Genomic DNA, 12,936 nt, shown 5'->3' on the forward strand with positions numbered 1-12,936 from the left:
TTATAAACCTAAATGCATACAATAATGTTATTTACACATAATTTTCTTTACATCATTTTTGCACTACTTCCTTTTTAGATAATAAAATAAGAAAAAACACATTCCGACACACACTTTCTCTACCTTATTTATGGATCAATGGATTTAGTCTGATCTTTCTCAGATATGATAAGCAAATTCTGTCCCAGTTACTTGTTAACATTTAAATAATTAGGCGGTGGTTTTTTTTCTGATCTTTTCCAGATATGAAACTGGTGACCATGTGGGTGTTTTTGCTGAAAACTGTGATGAAACTGTTGAAGAAGCTGGAAAGTTGTTGGGTCAGGGTTTAGATTTGTTGTTTTCCCTCCACACTGATAATGAGGATGGTATTCCCCAAGGAGGTTCTCTGCCACCTCCTTTTCCTGGTCCTTGCACACTGCGATTTGCTTTAGCACATTATGCAGATCTCTTGAACCCCCCGCGAAAGGTTTGTACATTATCTTTACTTGCAGTGTTACCATTTCTCTTTCTTTTCTTATTATTCAGTACATAATTGGTTTTACTTGTTATAACAGTTTGTTTCAATAGGGATTGTCCTTGTTTATTAAAGGAAGAAGTAATTAGCTGCGTTTATGTTTCAGGCTGCTTTAGTTGCTCTGGCTGCTCATACTTCTGAACCTAGTGAAGAAGATAGATTAAAGTTCCTTTCTTCTCCTCAAGGGAAGGTGAAAAAAGTTGCTAATAGTAATACTATTTCTGTCTCTTGTTTTCAGGTTTGAATTTTTCTTTTTTTTCCCGTTAATGATAATTTGAAAATTTTGATTTTGCAGGATGAGTACTCCAAATGGGTGATTGGTAGTCAGAGAAGTCTCCTCGAGGTAATGGCTGAGTTTCCATCAGCAAAACCGCCCCTTGGTGTGTTTTTTGCTGCAGTGGCCCCTCACTTACAGCCTCGCTATTATTCTATTTCATCCTCTCCTAGGTGATTATCTTATCCTATCTAAAATATCCGAACTAAGTTTTATAAGAGAAGCGGCTACAAAATAACGTTGTTTTGTTTTGATTGTCCAGGTTTGCCCCGCAAAGGGTACATGTAACTTGTGCCTTAGTTTGTGGTCCGACTCCTACTGGAAGAATTCACAAAGGAGTATGTTCAACCTGGATGAAGGTAGCAACTTGTGATGGATGCACTTCTCGTGCAATCAAATTATTCTTGTTTCAACATCTTGGTCCCTTTATTTTTTCTATTTTCAACATCTGAGAGGATGCAATTATAAATCAACCTAATGTTATATCTAACTTAAATCTCTCTTGTAAATGATCAGAATTCTATTCCCTTAGAGAAAAGTCATGACTGTAGTTGGGCTCCTATTTTTATTAGGCCATCAAATTTCAAATTACCAGTTGATCATTCCATTCCCATTGTTATGGTTGGACCTGGTACTGGCTTGGCACCTTTCAGGGGATTTTTACAGGTATGTGAAATGTTATGAATGTTTTCTAGTTTTCTGATTGTAATGGAAAGCAGATTGTTAGGTAGCGAACAATATTGAATGAAGGGGGAAGTTTTGGGATGGAGGTGTAGAATAGAAAGTGAAGGATAGGAGGCAAACATTGGAATCGAATAGATAAAAAAAAAATCACTACCCATTAAATCCCGACTAGATACGGTGGGGTTAGAGTAATCTTTATATGTAGCCTTACCCTTATATATTTGCAATGAGATTGTTTCCCGGATTCGAACCTGTGACTATTCTATCACAAAGGAGCAGCTTTACTGCTACTCTGAGCTCGCCCTCAAGAATAGATAATTATGTAAAATCAACCACAAGAATGAACTAAAATATGAAATGCCTAATTCTGATTCTATGTTGATTAGAACCTCCAATTCGAGTCCCAGATAATTGGAAAAACCTAGTTTACCTAATTGATGATTAATTTCAAAAATCCTAAATTGTTAGTTTAGTCCCAATCCTGAATGACATGATATTGGTGAATCCCTAAACTCAATTTATGATAAGTATCTGTTTTGTTCTTATTCTTGCTTTATCTTTGATTTACCCAGGAAAGATTGGCCCTTAAAGAGGATGGTGTTCAATTAGGTCCTGCATTACTCTTCTTTGGATGCAGGAATCGTCAAATGGTAAAATAATTGCTTGGTGGTGGACTTTCAATCCCAGTAGAGTTATGTGATTTTCCTATTATTTTTTGTTTATAGGATTATATTTATGTGGATGAGCTAAAGAATTTTGTGGATCAAGGTGCTCTGTCAGAGTTGATAGTTGCATTCTCTAGAGAGGGACCTGAAAAGGAGTATGTTCAACACAAAATGATGGATAAAGTAAGTGTCATTAGCAGCCTAGTAGACAACAAGTGCACTGTGGATAAATTTTTTTATTGCATCAATTTTCTATGTCAACATTAATCTTTATTCCAAATTAATTGGAATCGGTAGTCAATAAACTGAAAAACAAGAAAAGATCGAGGAGAAAGAAGAAAAGTAAAAATAAAATAATAATAAAAATAAAATATATATAAGAGAAAAAAATAAATAAATAAGAAGAATAAAATAAATCAATTTTCTATGTGCAGGCAGCAAATCTGTGGAGATTGATTTCTCACGGAGGTTACCTTTATGTCTGTGGTGATGCTAAGGGTATGGCGAGAGATGTTCATCGGACTCTTCATGGCATTGTGCAGCAGCAGGTAATGATTATATTGCTAAGCAGTAAGTAAACATATGTTGTTGTGGAGGAGTGAATGTTGTTTAGGCTTTGTTTTCATGTAACAAGTACAGATTGATCTGTCTCTATGATGAAAATTTTAGAATTAAATTATTTAGTTCTATTTGTGCTTGCCACTGTAGTATTTATTTATGTTGCTTTCCGGTAGGAGACAAGGCTCTTTTTGGCTTTTAGCGGAAAAATCTTCATGAATTGCTTATCAATCTAAACTTCGTTTTCCTTTATGTTGTGTCAGGTTTAATGTTATACTGTTTGAGTGTTAATATTTCCAATGTGGAGAAGTTAAGCATTCTTTCTTGATTTCTTTTCGCGTGGGTATGTGGACCTGTGTGCTTTTGTGCCTACGATTCAAAAACATATGCTCAACAATGTATTATCTACATTTATGATTTACAGTTAAAGAGTTCTTTACCGTCTGGTGGTAGAGATTAAAATTTGGGACAATTTTGTACAGGAAAACTGTAATAGAAATAAATAGTTAAGTTGTTATTTTATTAAGTACACATTATTAGTTGAAATATGCATTTTGTCTTGAAAATAAATTATGGCTCCATTACCTTATGTGCCATTTTTTCGTTTGAAATGCCTTTTATAGACCAAAATTGGCTTTAAAAAAATTATCTGGACAAAAAGAACCATTATCTTTTGTAACTTCATTCTATCCGTATCCATAATTGTCATATTGCACACGCATGTATGGAGAATGATGTTCCTAGTCCCCCGCTTCTTTCTGGTTTTGTCTTTGACATTAGCTTTCTCAAACTTATAGGTCAGGGAGGTTACCTGTGCCACCTAGGTTGTTTCTGACATCTTTCTTATAATTCATCTGCTGATTCTATTGGACTTGCTTATGCTTTCTCTGAACATTTATCTTATATTTAGTATAGTCAAATTTCATTTTTATGTATAATTTATAACTTTTGCAAAGCATTAAATTTACAATGCTGCAGTTTCTTCTGACTCTCCAGTCCAATTTATTCTAGGTTGCAAAGCCATATGCAGTTATACACTATTTATTTAATCGGACAAAACTAAGTCTATAAGACTATAACCATGTTTCTGGATTTAATTTCAGGAAAATGTGGACTCATCCAAGGCAGAGGCTTTAGTGAAAAAACTCCAGATGGATGGACGTTACCTTAGAGATGTCTGGTAAGTGTTTTGATTGTTCATCTGTCTGGGTGAGGCATCCTTGCTATTTGATATGTTAATTCAAGATTGGCGGAAGGATATTTGATTCTCTCTGCTGTCACGGAGTTTTGGGATAGCGATGATGGAGGTTGAATCAGATTAGCCACAAAAAAATAAAATAAAATAAAAATTGTGTCTTTCTTATATTTTTGCTGTCTTAATATTCTCTCTGACCATGATACTTGAACTAGGATAATTTTTAGGGGACTCTTATAGGTAGCCTCAGATCATTTAAACACATACAGGTTGCAGTAGGTTATTTCCAACGGCCATATTGTAATGAATAAGCATTCAATTGAGGAAACAATTCTTCTAGCTGATGAAGTATCTGTATATTTAAATAGTGCTATCATCTTATAGTTTGATATGCTCAATAGCTTAGTCTTACACTTTCAACTTCTCTGTCGATCACAAATTTCTATATAATAAATGTAAAATCTCAACAATCTTGATCTTACAGTTGCAAATGATGGTTGGTTGTATTCTATCTTTTATGGTCTAAAAAAAGGAGGTTAATCTAGTCTAGACATTTGTTTCGGGCTTTCGACACATGGTTTAGTTATTAGTCCCATTTTTGTATTTTTAGTCACAATATACCAAAAGCATGGCTACTGGAAGCAACTAGGATATCTCATTTTGAAAAGAGAAGTTCTCCAACATTTAGCAATGTTGATATAATGGGGACTCTTTATTTCAACGAATAATTAATCGGATAGAAGAAGATTATGAACATATTTGCTCAAAATTTCATTTATCAGATTCCATTATGGAACACACGAATTTTTCTAAAAAATTATCCATATATCTAATCCATACATGATATCATAAAAAATATTTAAAAGAGAATCCAAACCCTAAATCAATGTTATTTGTTTAGACATTAGACAAGCATTAAAGATATTTGGGCAGAAAATTCACTAATTTACTCTCACTTGATATTTTGTGAATCCAAAAGTTCAAATAAAGTTGTTTCAATATTTTATATTATTTTTTTAGTAATGTTTCAATTTTTTTTGGATCCAAACGATACATGATCATGACAAATTTATGCTGGGAAAATAATTATTTATAGATAAGTTATTTTACTAGTTTTCCAAAATATATCTTATTTTAATTTTTTTTAACTCGGAAGCTAATTTGTAGAATAGTTGTAAAAGAGAACGTTGCTTTCAAATTTATCAAGGTATTTTGTTGATCTCATTCATAATTTTTTTAAAAAAAAATTAAAACTAATTATTAGGACGTTACTTTTTTTTTTATTCATTTAAATCCATCACCGATTTAAATCTGATATTGTCCCACACCTAGTAATATTTTTGTTTCCTTTTTTTGGTATGATATAGCAACACTGTTTATTTAATTTTAAGTTACGGGTGCAATTAAAAAATGTTTGACGTGGGACACAATTTTGTGAAGGTAGTAAGCGTGCTTAATTAATTTTGTTAATATTTATTAAACGATTAAAAAATTAATAAATAAAAGCTCAATACAATAAGATTAAGAATAATAACTACTCTACCAAAAAAAAATTAATAATTAAGCATATTTTTCATAGCAATATTTTTTCACCTTCCAATCCCGTAGTTTGGTAATTTTGTAATTCTCCCATTTGCTATAAATATCCAGCGCGTGGGTACCAAAAAGCACTTCGCGAAGGGAGAGAGAGAGAGAGAGAGAGAGAGAGAGAGAGAGTTCTTCTGCAAACTTCAGCTTCAAGAAACGTCGATGCGAATGAAGGAAGAGAGCGAGAAGCGAAAGAAGGTCTCTTTCAGCGAGGAAGATGTTTTTCTTCTGTCGGAGAGGTCTTTATAATTCTTTCTTTCTTTCTTTCGTTTTCTTCATATTTTTGTGCGCGTTTTGATGTTCGTACTGTCGTCTTCTTGGCCGTCGTTTTGGTGTTATATACAAAATAAGCAGGTACAACGCAAGCACAGTGTTGAAATTGCTTCAGGAAATGGCGAATTATCCGCATTCGAAGTTTGAGTGGGACGAGTTGGTCAAGAAAACTTCAACCGGAATTTCTAATGCTGGAGAATATCAGATGCTGTGGCGTCACTTGGCGTACGGTCATGCCTTGGTTGAAAATTTTGAAGACGCTGCTCAACCATTGGTATGTATACTTTTCTTCATTTTTCTCTTTACATGTTTTCAAAGGGAAAAATATTTATCTTGGGATAATCTTATCTGAACAGTAAAAGGATATTGTTTTGGGTTTAATAAGAGGGTAAATGAAATGTTATGTTACATTGATCTAACATAACAATTCCTACTCTCACAATGGAGAGGATAGAGAAGAAAGGGGAGTGAAGAGAGAAAAAATTAAGAATAGAATCTACATATAATTGTGAGAGTAGGAATGTTATCTTACAACATAACAATCCATTTACCCTTAATAAAAAACGAAAATTATATTTATGAATTTTTTTAAGAGGACGTTGTTTTTGTTATATCAAAATTAAGTAAGGCCTTTGTTATTATGTTGTAACTGTTAATTTTGATTTAGATTCAATATTAAAAATAAAAAGTGACAAGATGGTAATGAAAGAAAAATTATAAATATAATTTCCTTTAAATGATTATTAGTTTCTCTTGTAATATATATATATATATATTCTTCAAAAAAAATTCCCCAAAAACGACGTCATTGAATCATGTTTTGATCAAATAGACTATTTTTTTTTTCTAACCCAGAGTGGTTTGAAATTCAATAATTTAAAATTATGTTCAAACGCAATTTAATACATTTAAATTACAGGGGAGGTTATACTTATTTCTGAAAAAATTTACTACTCTTATTACTAAATTAAAATTAGGGAAAGGTTATAATTTATTGAAAATTAATTAATTATTAATTTTTAATAAATTATAATTGTTAGATTGATGGAAATTAACGGTAATTAATTAAGTCGTAAAAATAATGAGCTTGCAATTTTTTATGCTGCATGAAAAATTCAAGTTTTCCTACAGAGAGAGAAAGGGATGAGGCTCACGAGAGTATCTTCTGTACATCGGTAGTAATTACATCTGTCATTTAACAAGTGCCACTTGGATAAAAAAAATATTTTTTTCTCCTTTCCATAAAGCATGACAGTCATTCCTTATTTTCTGTTGGATAGATGCACTGAGTGAATGATACAGCAGTAGTACCATAGATATTTCCTAGGAGATGAGACTTCTCATGCAACATGAGATGCCTTTTTCCCAAAAATAATATAACTTTTAGTAGTAGTAAATATAACTGCCGCCGTTAAATTAATCCTCAAAGTCTACTCATAACTTTATATCTTTCCCGCGGGAATGAATCGTCTGTGATTTAACCGGTAATTTTGATAAATAAATCAACGGGATGAAAGAGAAAAATATTGGAAAAGAGAATGATAAAAAAATAATATTTGATTTGCCCATAAATGTTTGAGATTGCATCACATTAATTAGATGGTCTGTTTAAATACCACATGATATGATTAATTTCCCTCTCGGTCACAGCCATCTTTAATCTTCAACTTGCTCTTCTCATATCAGTTTTGCTCTATCTGTCTTTCCTTACTGTCAATTTTTCCTTGATCTGTTATTTCTTATGTTCTTGAATTTGTATAACACATTCTTATATTCATACCTATTTGGAGTTGTCTTACTTGCAGGATGATGATAGTGACTTAGAATGTGAACGGGAAGCATTACCCCCTGTAACCAAGGAAACTGCATTAGAAGCTGCAGCATGTGTGAAGGTGAGTAATAATTTACCTAATTATTAACTTCTTTCTGGATATGCTAAGCCTTTGGTTAATTTCTTAGATGCATCGGCAAATTTTCCAAATTTGGAAGAATGTGTTGGAGATGTTAATTTTACTTCGAAAGAGAAACCTAGGGTATTTGGGTGCACAGTAAAGCGTTAATTTTAGCTATAAAGTTGCTTCCTCCACACTGTAATGGGTAGAGATGAGCCAATTAGGCTTGGTCACACTTTTTTTTTTGTACAAAGCTTGGTCGCACTTGATTTAATAAGAAATAGATCCTCACATAATTTATTATTAGCCTTTTTTAATATTTTGTTCCAATATAAGTATAATGTCATATTCAAATATTATTATTGTTATTATAAACAATAATATATATATATTGAGCCGTTTAACAAGTTAACGAGCCACACTTAAATTTAATTCGCTATGGTTGTTTTGTAATCGGACTTTCCAAAGGATCCTTTGTAATTTATTTTAAAATACATTTTTAACCCGCAGGGATCCGGTTCGGTTGCTTTTTTGAATTTATGGTTTTTTTTTCCTTTCCTTTTTTTATGTATTCATTGTAGTTTGAGTTGGATTCTTGTTGTACTTTCTCCATCATCTCGTCATCTCTTCCTCTGTTTAACAGTGTCGGGCCAATTAGTCTGAGTGTATATATATGTGTGCTTGTTAGTGGTGCATAATATTAAAAGTTGTTCGTTCTTCATATTGCGTACTTGGGTTGGTTTACATAAAGCCACCGATAAGCATAGTTCACATTACGGTGTGAATGTTTAAACTTGCTGATGATTGTGCTAATTCTTGTTCTTCAGTTCTGACCCGTGTGTTTCTTGGAACTGTTTATTCATTAGCTAATGATTGCTTCTCATACGCTGAGTGAATCCTCCCCTACTAGCGCGGTGATTGAGGCTCCCTTGACTATAAATGTTCCAGTTTGTGGCTCATCTAAAATTCCTAACGGAAGTTCACAGCCCTTTAATTTGGTGGAAGAGACAAACATTACTTTTCCAGTTACCGTTCCGAGACGGATGACACGGCCAAATAAATCATCAACAAGAGCTATGAAAACAAAAGGATGGTCAGAGGAAGAGGACAAGCAACTACTAGCTGCTGTTCAGTGAGTGGTGGGGTGACGGAAATTGGGTAGACTTGGCTAAAAGACACCATTTTCTATGTAAGAGAAGTCCTTCACAATTGTCTAAGGTGGTTTTTCAACCCTAAACTTGTGACATTAATTGGCTATTATTCGTTATTATTTGTTTTCTTAATGTCCATCATGTATATATTTCGTTCGTGGTCCATGGATGGCAACTTGTTAATCAAATGCCTTTTTGATTAATAGATGGAAGTCTTTGCTAATGGTCGATTTGTCCATCTGGTGGTAAATAAAGGAAATTGAAGTTAAAATTATGGTTTGACCCCTGAGGTTTTAGTCTTTATGACTGTTCACTGAAGTGAATCAATTAAAAGCACATTCTCTACAATTCTTGCATACGTTGTCAAGTTGATGAATTAGTAAAGTAGGTTTGTCCGTTTGTTTTTTTATTATTGGAGGCACTGTTTCTCTGTCTTGATCCTTGGCATCTCGTAGCTAGACTGACTACTTGACTTGGATGTAAAAAAATAAAATAAAATGGTCTGTTTAGCGGAAATTTGATTCCCTGGTCTAATCTAGCAATTCTGTACTGGTCAGCTCTTTTGTTGGGAGGGGCAACTTTTTTTTTTTTTGGAAAATTACAAGAGAAGACAGAACCCTATCTAGCTACTCTAGGACTCTCGGTACCCATTTTATCCTTAGCTACCAGATCAATACAACTATTTGGTGTTGAGAGATTTATAAGGATATCCCTCTTAACAGATAAAGCTTGGTGAGCCATCCAATCAGCCACCGTGTTCCCCTCCCTAAGAGTGTGATTAAGCTGTATGTTCTTGTTGCGATCCAGAAGTTCTCTTACCTTCGTTCCAATAGGAGCTAGTGGGTGATCATTCATCCCTTCTTGTTCTATGAAATCCAACACCTGAGAGGAATCTCCTTCCAAAATAATGTTTGTAAAACCCCTCTCCCAGGCTATTTTCATACCTGTTAGACAACTCCATAGCTCTGCTCTGAAGGAATGGCCTTGCCCAAGGTATTTTGAAAATCCCAAGACCCACTCTCCTCTGCAATCTCTAATCACTCCACCACAACCAGATATCAGGCCTCCCCTGGAGCTTGCTCCATCTACATTTAGTTTCAGCCAACCAAAAGGAGGGGAAATCCATTTCACCATCTGCAATCTGTAGCTCTCATAATGACAAATAATGCTTCAAATGCTACTTTGAGTGTTAGGCCGAACCCCATTGAAGACAAAATCATTTCTCTCTCTCTCCATAAAACCCAAGAACAAATGCCAAAAAGAAGAGACCAATCTCTGGAATTAGAATCATCATTAACCCTTTTAGTGTTATCTTATATCCACTCCCTTAAGGGCTTAGAGCAAAACATAGGCCAATAGCTTGGGTAGACCAGAGCTTTCCAAACTTTTTGGAACCAATTACAGTCTCTGATCGCATGTAGGGAGCTTTCTGGATGACTAAGACATTGAGGGCATATGTTGGAGGTTGCAAAGTGTTCGCTAAATCTTCTTTGGTTTGTCATCAGGTCATCACTATCAATAGCCATAGGAAGGTTTGGACTTTGCTAGGACCATCCCACTTCCAGATGATTTTCCAGTTGAAATTTGTTTGGACAATTTGAGGATTCCTTAACATATTATAGGCTGATTTAACAGAGAAGCACCCATCATTTGACTCAGCCCAACAAACTCAATCTTCCCCATTGTCCTGATTAGCAGGCATAATGCTTGCTATCAGTCTTCTTACTTCTTGTGTGATCCAATTCTTCATTTTCTGCCAATCCCAAGTACCATCATTTTTGACGAACTTGGACACTTTTTCCTGAAGAAGACTTTACGGGATATCTTCCATAATAATCCCTTGAAGACTTCCAATATTCAAAATCCAGGGGTCTAACCAGAATCTAGTTTTATCCCCATTTCCCACAATGATTTTCAAGTGTGCCTTTACCTCAGGCCAGACTTTCACCACTCCTTTCCATAGGTTGGAGCCATTGGAAGAAGCTTTGATTTCAGGGATGATCTCATTACCAATTTGGTATTTATTTTTGAGAACATGAACCCAGAGAGCATCTTGTTTTGTAAGAGTTCCGAAGCTTATCTTCATTAGGAATGCTCTTTTGACATCTCTCATTGATTTAAGGCCCAAACCACCTACTTATTTTGGAGTACAAACCCTCTTCCAAGCCACATGATGGGGACTATTCTCATTACTTCTTGAGTTCCGCAAGAAGCCCTGAGTAGTTTTTTCAATTTCATCGCAAGTACCCAGGAGAAGGAGGTTAGTTTTCATGGCATACATAGGCAGAGCAGAAAGAACCGATTGAGCAAGTACATTTCTGCCAGCCAGAGATAGAGTTCTTCTCTTCCAAGATCCCAGCTTCCTGTTCACTCTCTCCATGATATGGCTGAAGCTACCTTTAGTGACCCTCTTGTGGTGAAGGTTAATCCCTAGGTATTTCCCCATGTCACAAGTTAAGCCAAACCCTAACTCATTACTCAACTTCATGGCATGATTGTGGTTAACATTCTTCGACATAAGCACTCTAGTCTTTTCAGCACTAGTACTTTGGCCAGAACTGTTACAAAAGCAATTGAGGATTTGCTTTATGATTTTAGTTTGCTTCAAGGAAGCTTATCCAAACAAAAGTAAATCTTCCGCTAAAAAAGATGGGAAATAGGAGGGCTATTCTTCCTTAAAACCACTGGTTTCCACTCTCTTTTTCCATCGCCAAGCTGATGGGATGAGCCAACCTTTCAATGCAAAGAATGAAAAGGTATGGAGAAAGGGGATCCCCTTACCTCACTCCTTTGGAAGGTTTAAATTCTCTAGTAGCAGCTCCATTCCACAACACATTCATTAAGCAAGTCGAAACGCAGCTCATGATTATGTTTATTAGGGACTCAGGTAAACCAATTTCTTTGAGGGTGTCTTGAATAAAATCCCACCCCAGTTTGTCATAAGCTTTCTCCAAGTCGACTTTAACAGCTATCCATCCTTTTTTTCGGAGGGGCAACTTTTGAGTCTGTTGATAACTGACTAGTTTTGCGAGACATCATTTCTTAACTGTGTCATTCTTACTTGTATCTAACAAGAACAAAAGAAAATTTTGAGTGAAAAGAGATTTTTATGTTAGGGTTTAAAGTTTTGTTGAGAATATAAAATTAACTCTTACGCATATATAAAAGTGTATAAACCTCATGAGGGTCTATGTGAGGAGAAGAGAGAGAAAGAGAAATATTAGGTTTTACACACTTTTATGTGTGTATAAAAAGATAAATTATTTCTTATAACATGAGAAATTTTGAATCCTTTGTATTATTGTGTTGTATTTTTCCAGATTTCAGGCTTCGTTAAATAGATATATATATATATATATATATATATATATATATATGGAAATATAGCTCTTATGTTGTAGAAGAATTTTTCTTCTCCTGCAATGAATTAACACTGTATTATGGGTAGTATATAGTAGTAATTTTAAAAGTTATTTTTTTTTTCTCTCCTCATAAGATGTCGGCTGACGTGGCAAAGAAAGAAAAATTAACTTTAATATTACAATTATGTACTACCGGTAGTACGTAGTGTTAATTGATTGCAGGAGCAGTTTCTTCTCCTATAACATGAGAAGTTCGGGACCCACATACATAGATATATATGAGAAGTTCGGGACCCACATACACAGATATATATATATGCCATTGTCATCTTGTTAGGTCAGGACATTTGGTTGTCCCCCAGTTTTACCAAAGGAGATAATCCTTGCCAATATTTTTTCTTTTGCTGCTTGTTTTATGAATGTTTAATGTGATTTAGTAATTGTACCATATATTTTTGTTATTTATTTTTTATGCTATATATTATTATGAGTTATCCAAAAATGAGTTATCCAAAAACTTTGCAGAGATGGAGCTTTTTACTAAACAAATATGGTGACACCAATTGAGAAACCACCTCAACAAATTCACAGAATACTGTTGAACAGCTGGCAACAGGTCACTACTTGATAAGCAACCCAAAAAGTTAAATGCCCCTTCAATGAATGATACTGCGGATTGTCGTCTATTTGTATGCTAATTTCTAGTCTAAAATAGTAATGGTCCATCATGTATGTTAAGGAATAATGATACTCGTTTGATTTTGAAAGTGTTTTTAAG

At 34.3% G+C, this 12,936-nt stretch overlaps 2 protein-coding genes across 3 annotated transcripts; both read left to right on the top strand.

Moving 5' to 3' along the window:
• Nucleotides 1-243: 243 nt before the first annotated feature.
• LOC133293994 (NADPH--cytochrome P450 reductase-like) lies at nt 244-3,882 on the top strand (the record flags this gene model as incomplete). Its single annotated transcript, XM_061492632.1, has 9 exons — nt 244-469; nt 624-707; nt 813-964; nt 1,054-1,150; nt 1,308-1,457; nt 2,048-2,125; nt 2,201-2,323; nt 2,575-2,688; nt 3,802-3,882. Coding segments are annotated over 9 exons (1,105 nt in total), but the record flags the coding sequence as incomplete, so codon positions are not given.
• A 1,701-nt stretch (nt 3,883-5,583) lies between these two features.
• Nucleotides 5,584-12,936, top strand: LOC133294003 (uncharacterized). Of its 2 annotated transcripts, XR_009749133.1 has the most exons (5): nt 5,584-5,719; nt 5,835-6,027; nt 7,559-7,645; nt 8,512-8,863; nt 12,684-12,936. XR_009749133.1 is itself a non-coding variant. In XM_061492646.1 (4 exons), exons 1-4 carry the CDS (start codon nt 5,643-5,645, stop codon nt 8,779-8,781), a joined length of 627 nt encoding a protein of 208 aa, XP_061348630.1. In that variant the 5' UTR covers nt 5,584-5,642; the 3' UTR covers nt 8,782-9,001. The 2 variants fall into 2 exon arrangements, 1 of the variants encoding a protein (XP_061348630.1); XM_061492646.1 differs by lacking the exon at nt 12,684-12,936 and having other exon boundaries at nt 8,512-9,001.

Source organism: Gastrolobium bilobum, unplaced genomic scaffold (assembly GCF_033153095.1).
Source record: "Gastrolobium bilobum isolate Gb01-03AN ecotype WA unplaced genomic scaffold, APGP_CSIRO_Gbil_v1 utg15022, whole genome shotgun sequence".
NCBI classification, from domain to species: Eukaryota; Viridiplantae; Streptophyta; class Magnoliopsida; order Fabales; family Fabaceae; genus Gastrolobium; species Gastrolobium bilobum.

Bases quoted from the DNA above. Each gene is read 5' to 3' on its own strand.
- LOC133294003 (XM_061492646.1), top strand. From the start codon at position 5,643: ATGCGAATGAAGGAAGAGAGCGAGAAGCGAAAGAAGGTCTCTTTCAGC. The intron at 6,028-7,558 runs GTATGTATACTT...TCTTACTTGCAG, and splicing joins AAGACGCTGCTCAACCATTG to GATGATGATAGTGACTTAGA. The intron at 7,646-8,511 runs GTGAGTAATAAT...TTTATTCATTAG, and splicing joins AAGCTGCAGCATGTGTGAAG to CTAATGATTGCTTCTCATAC.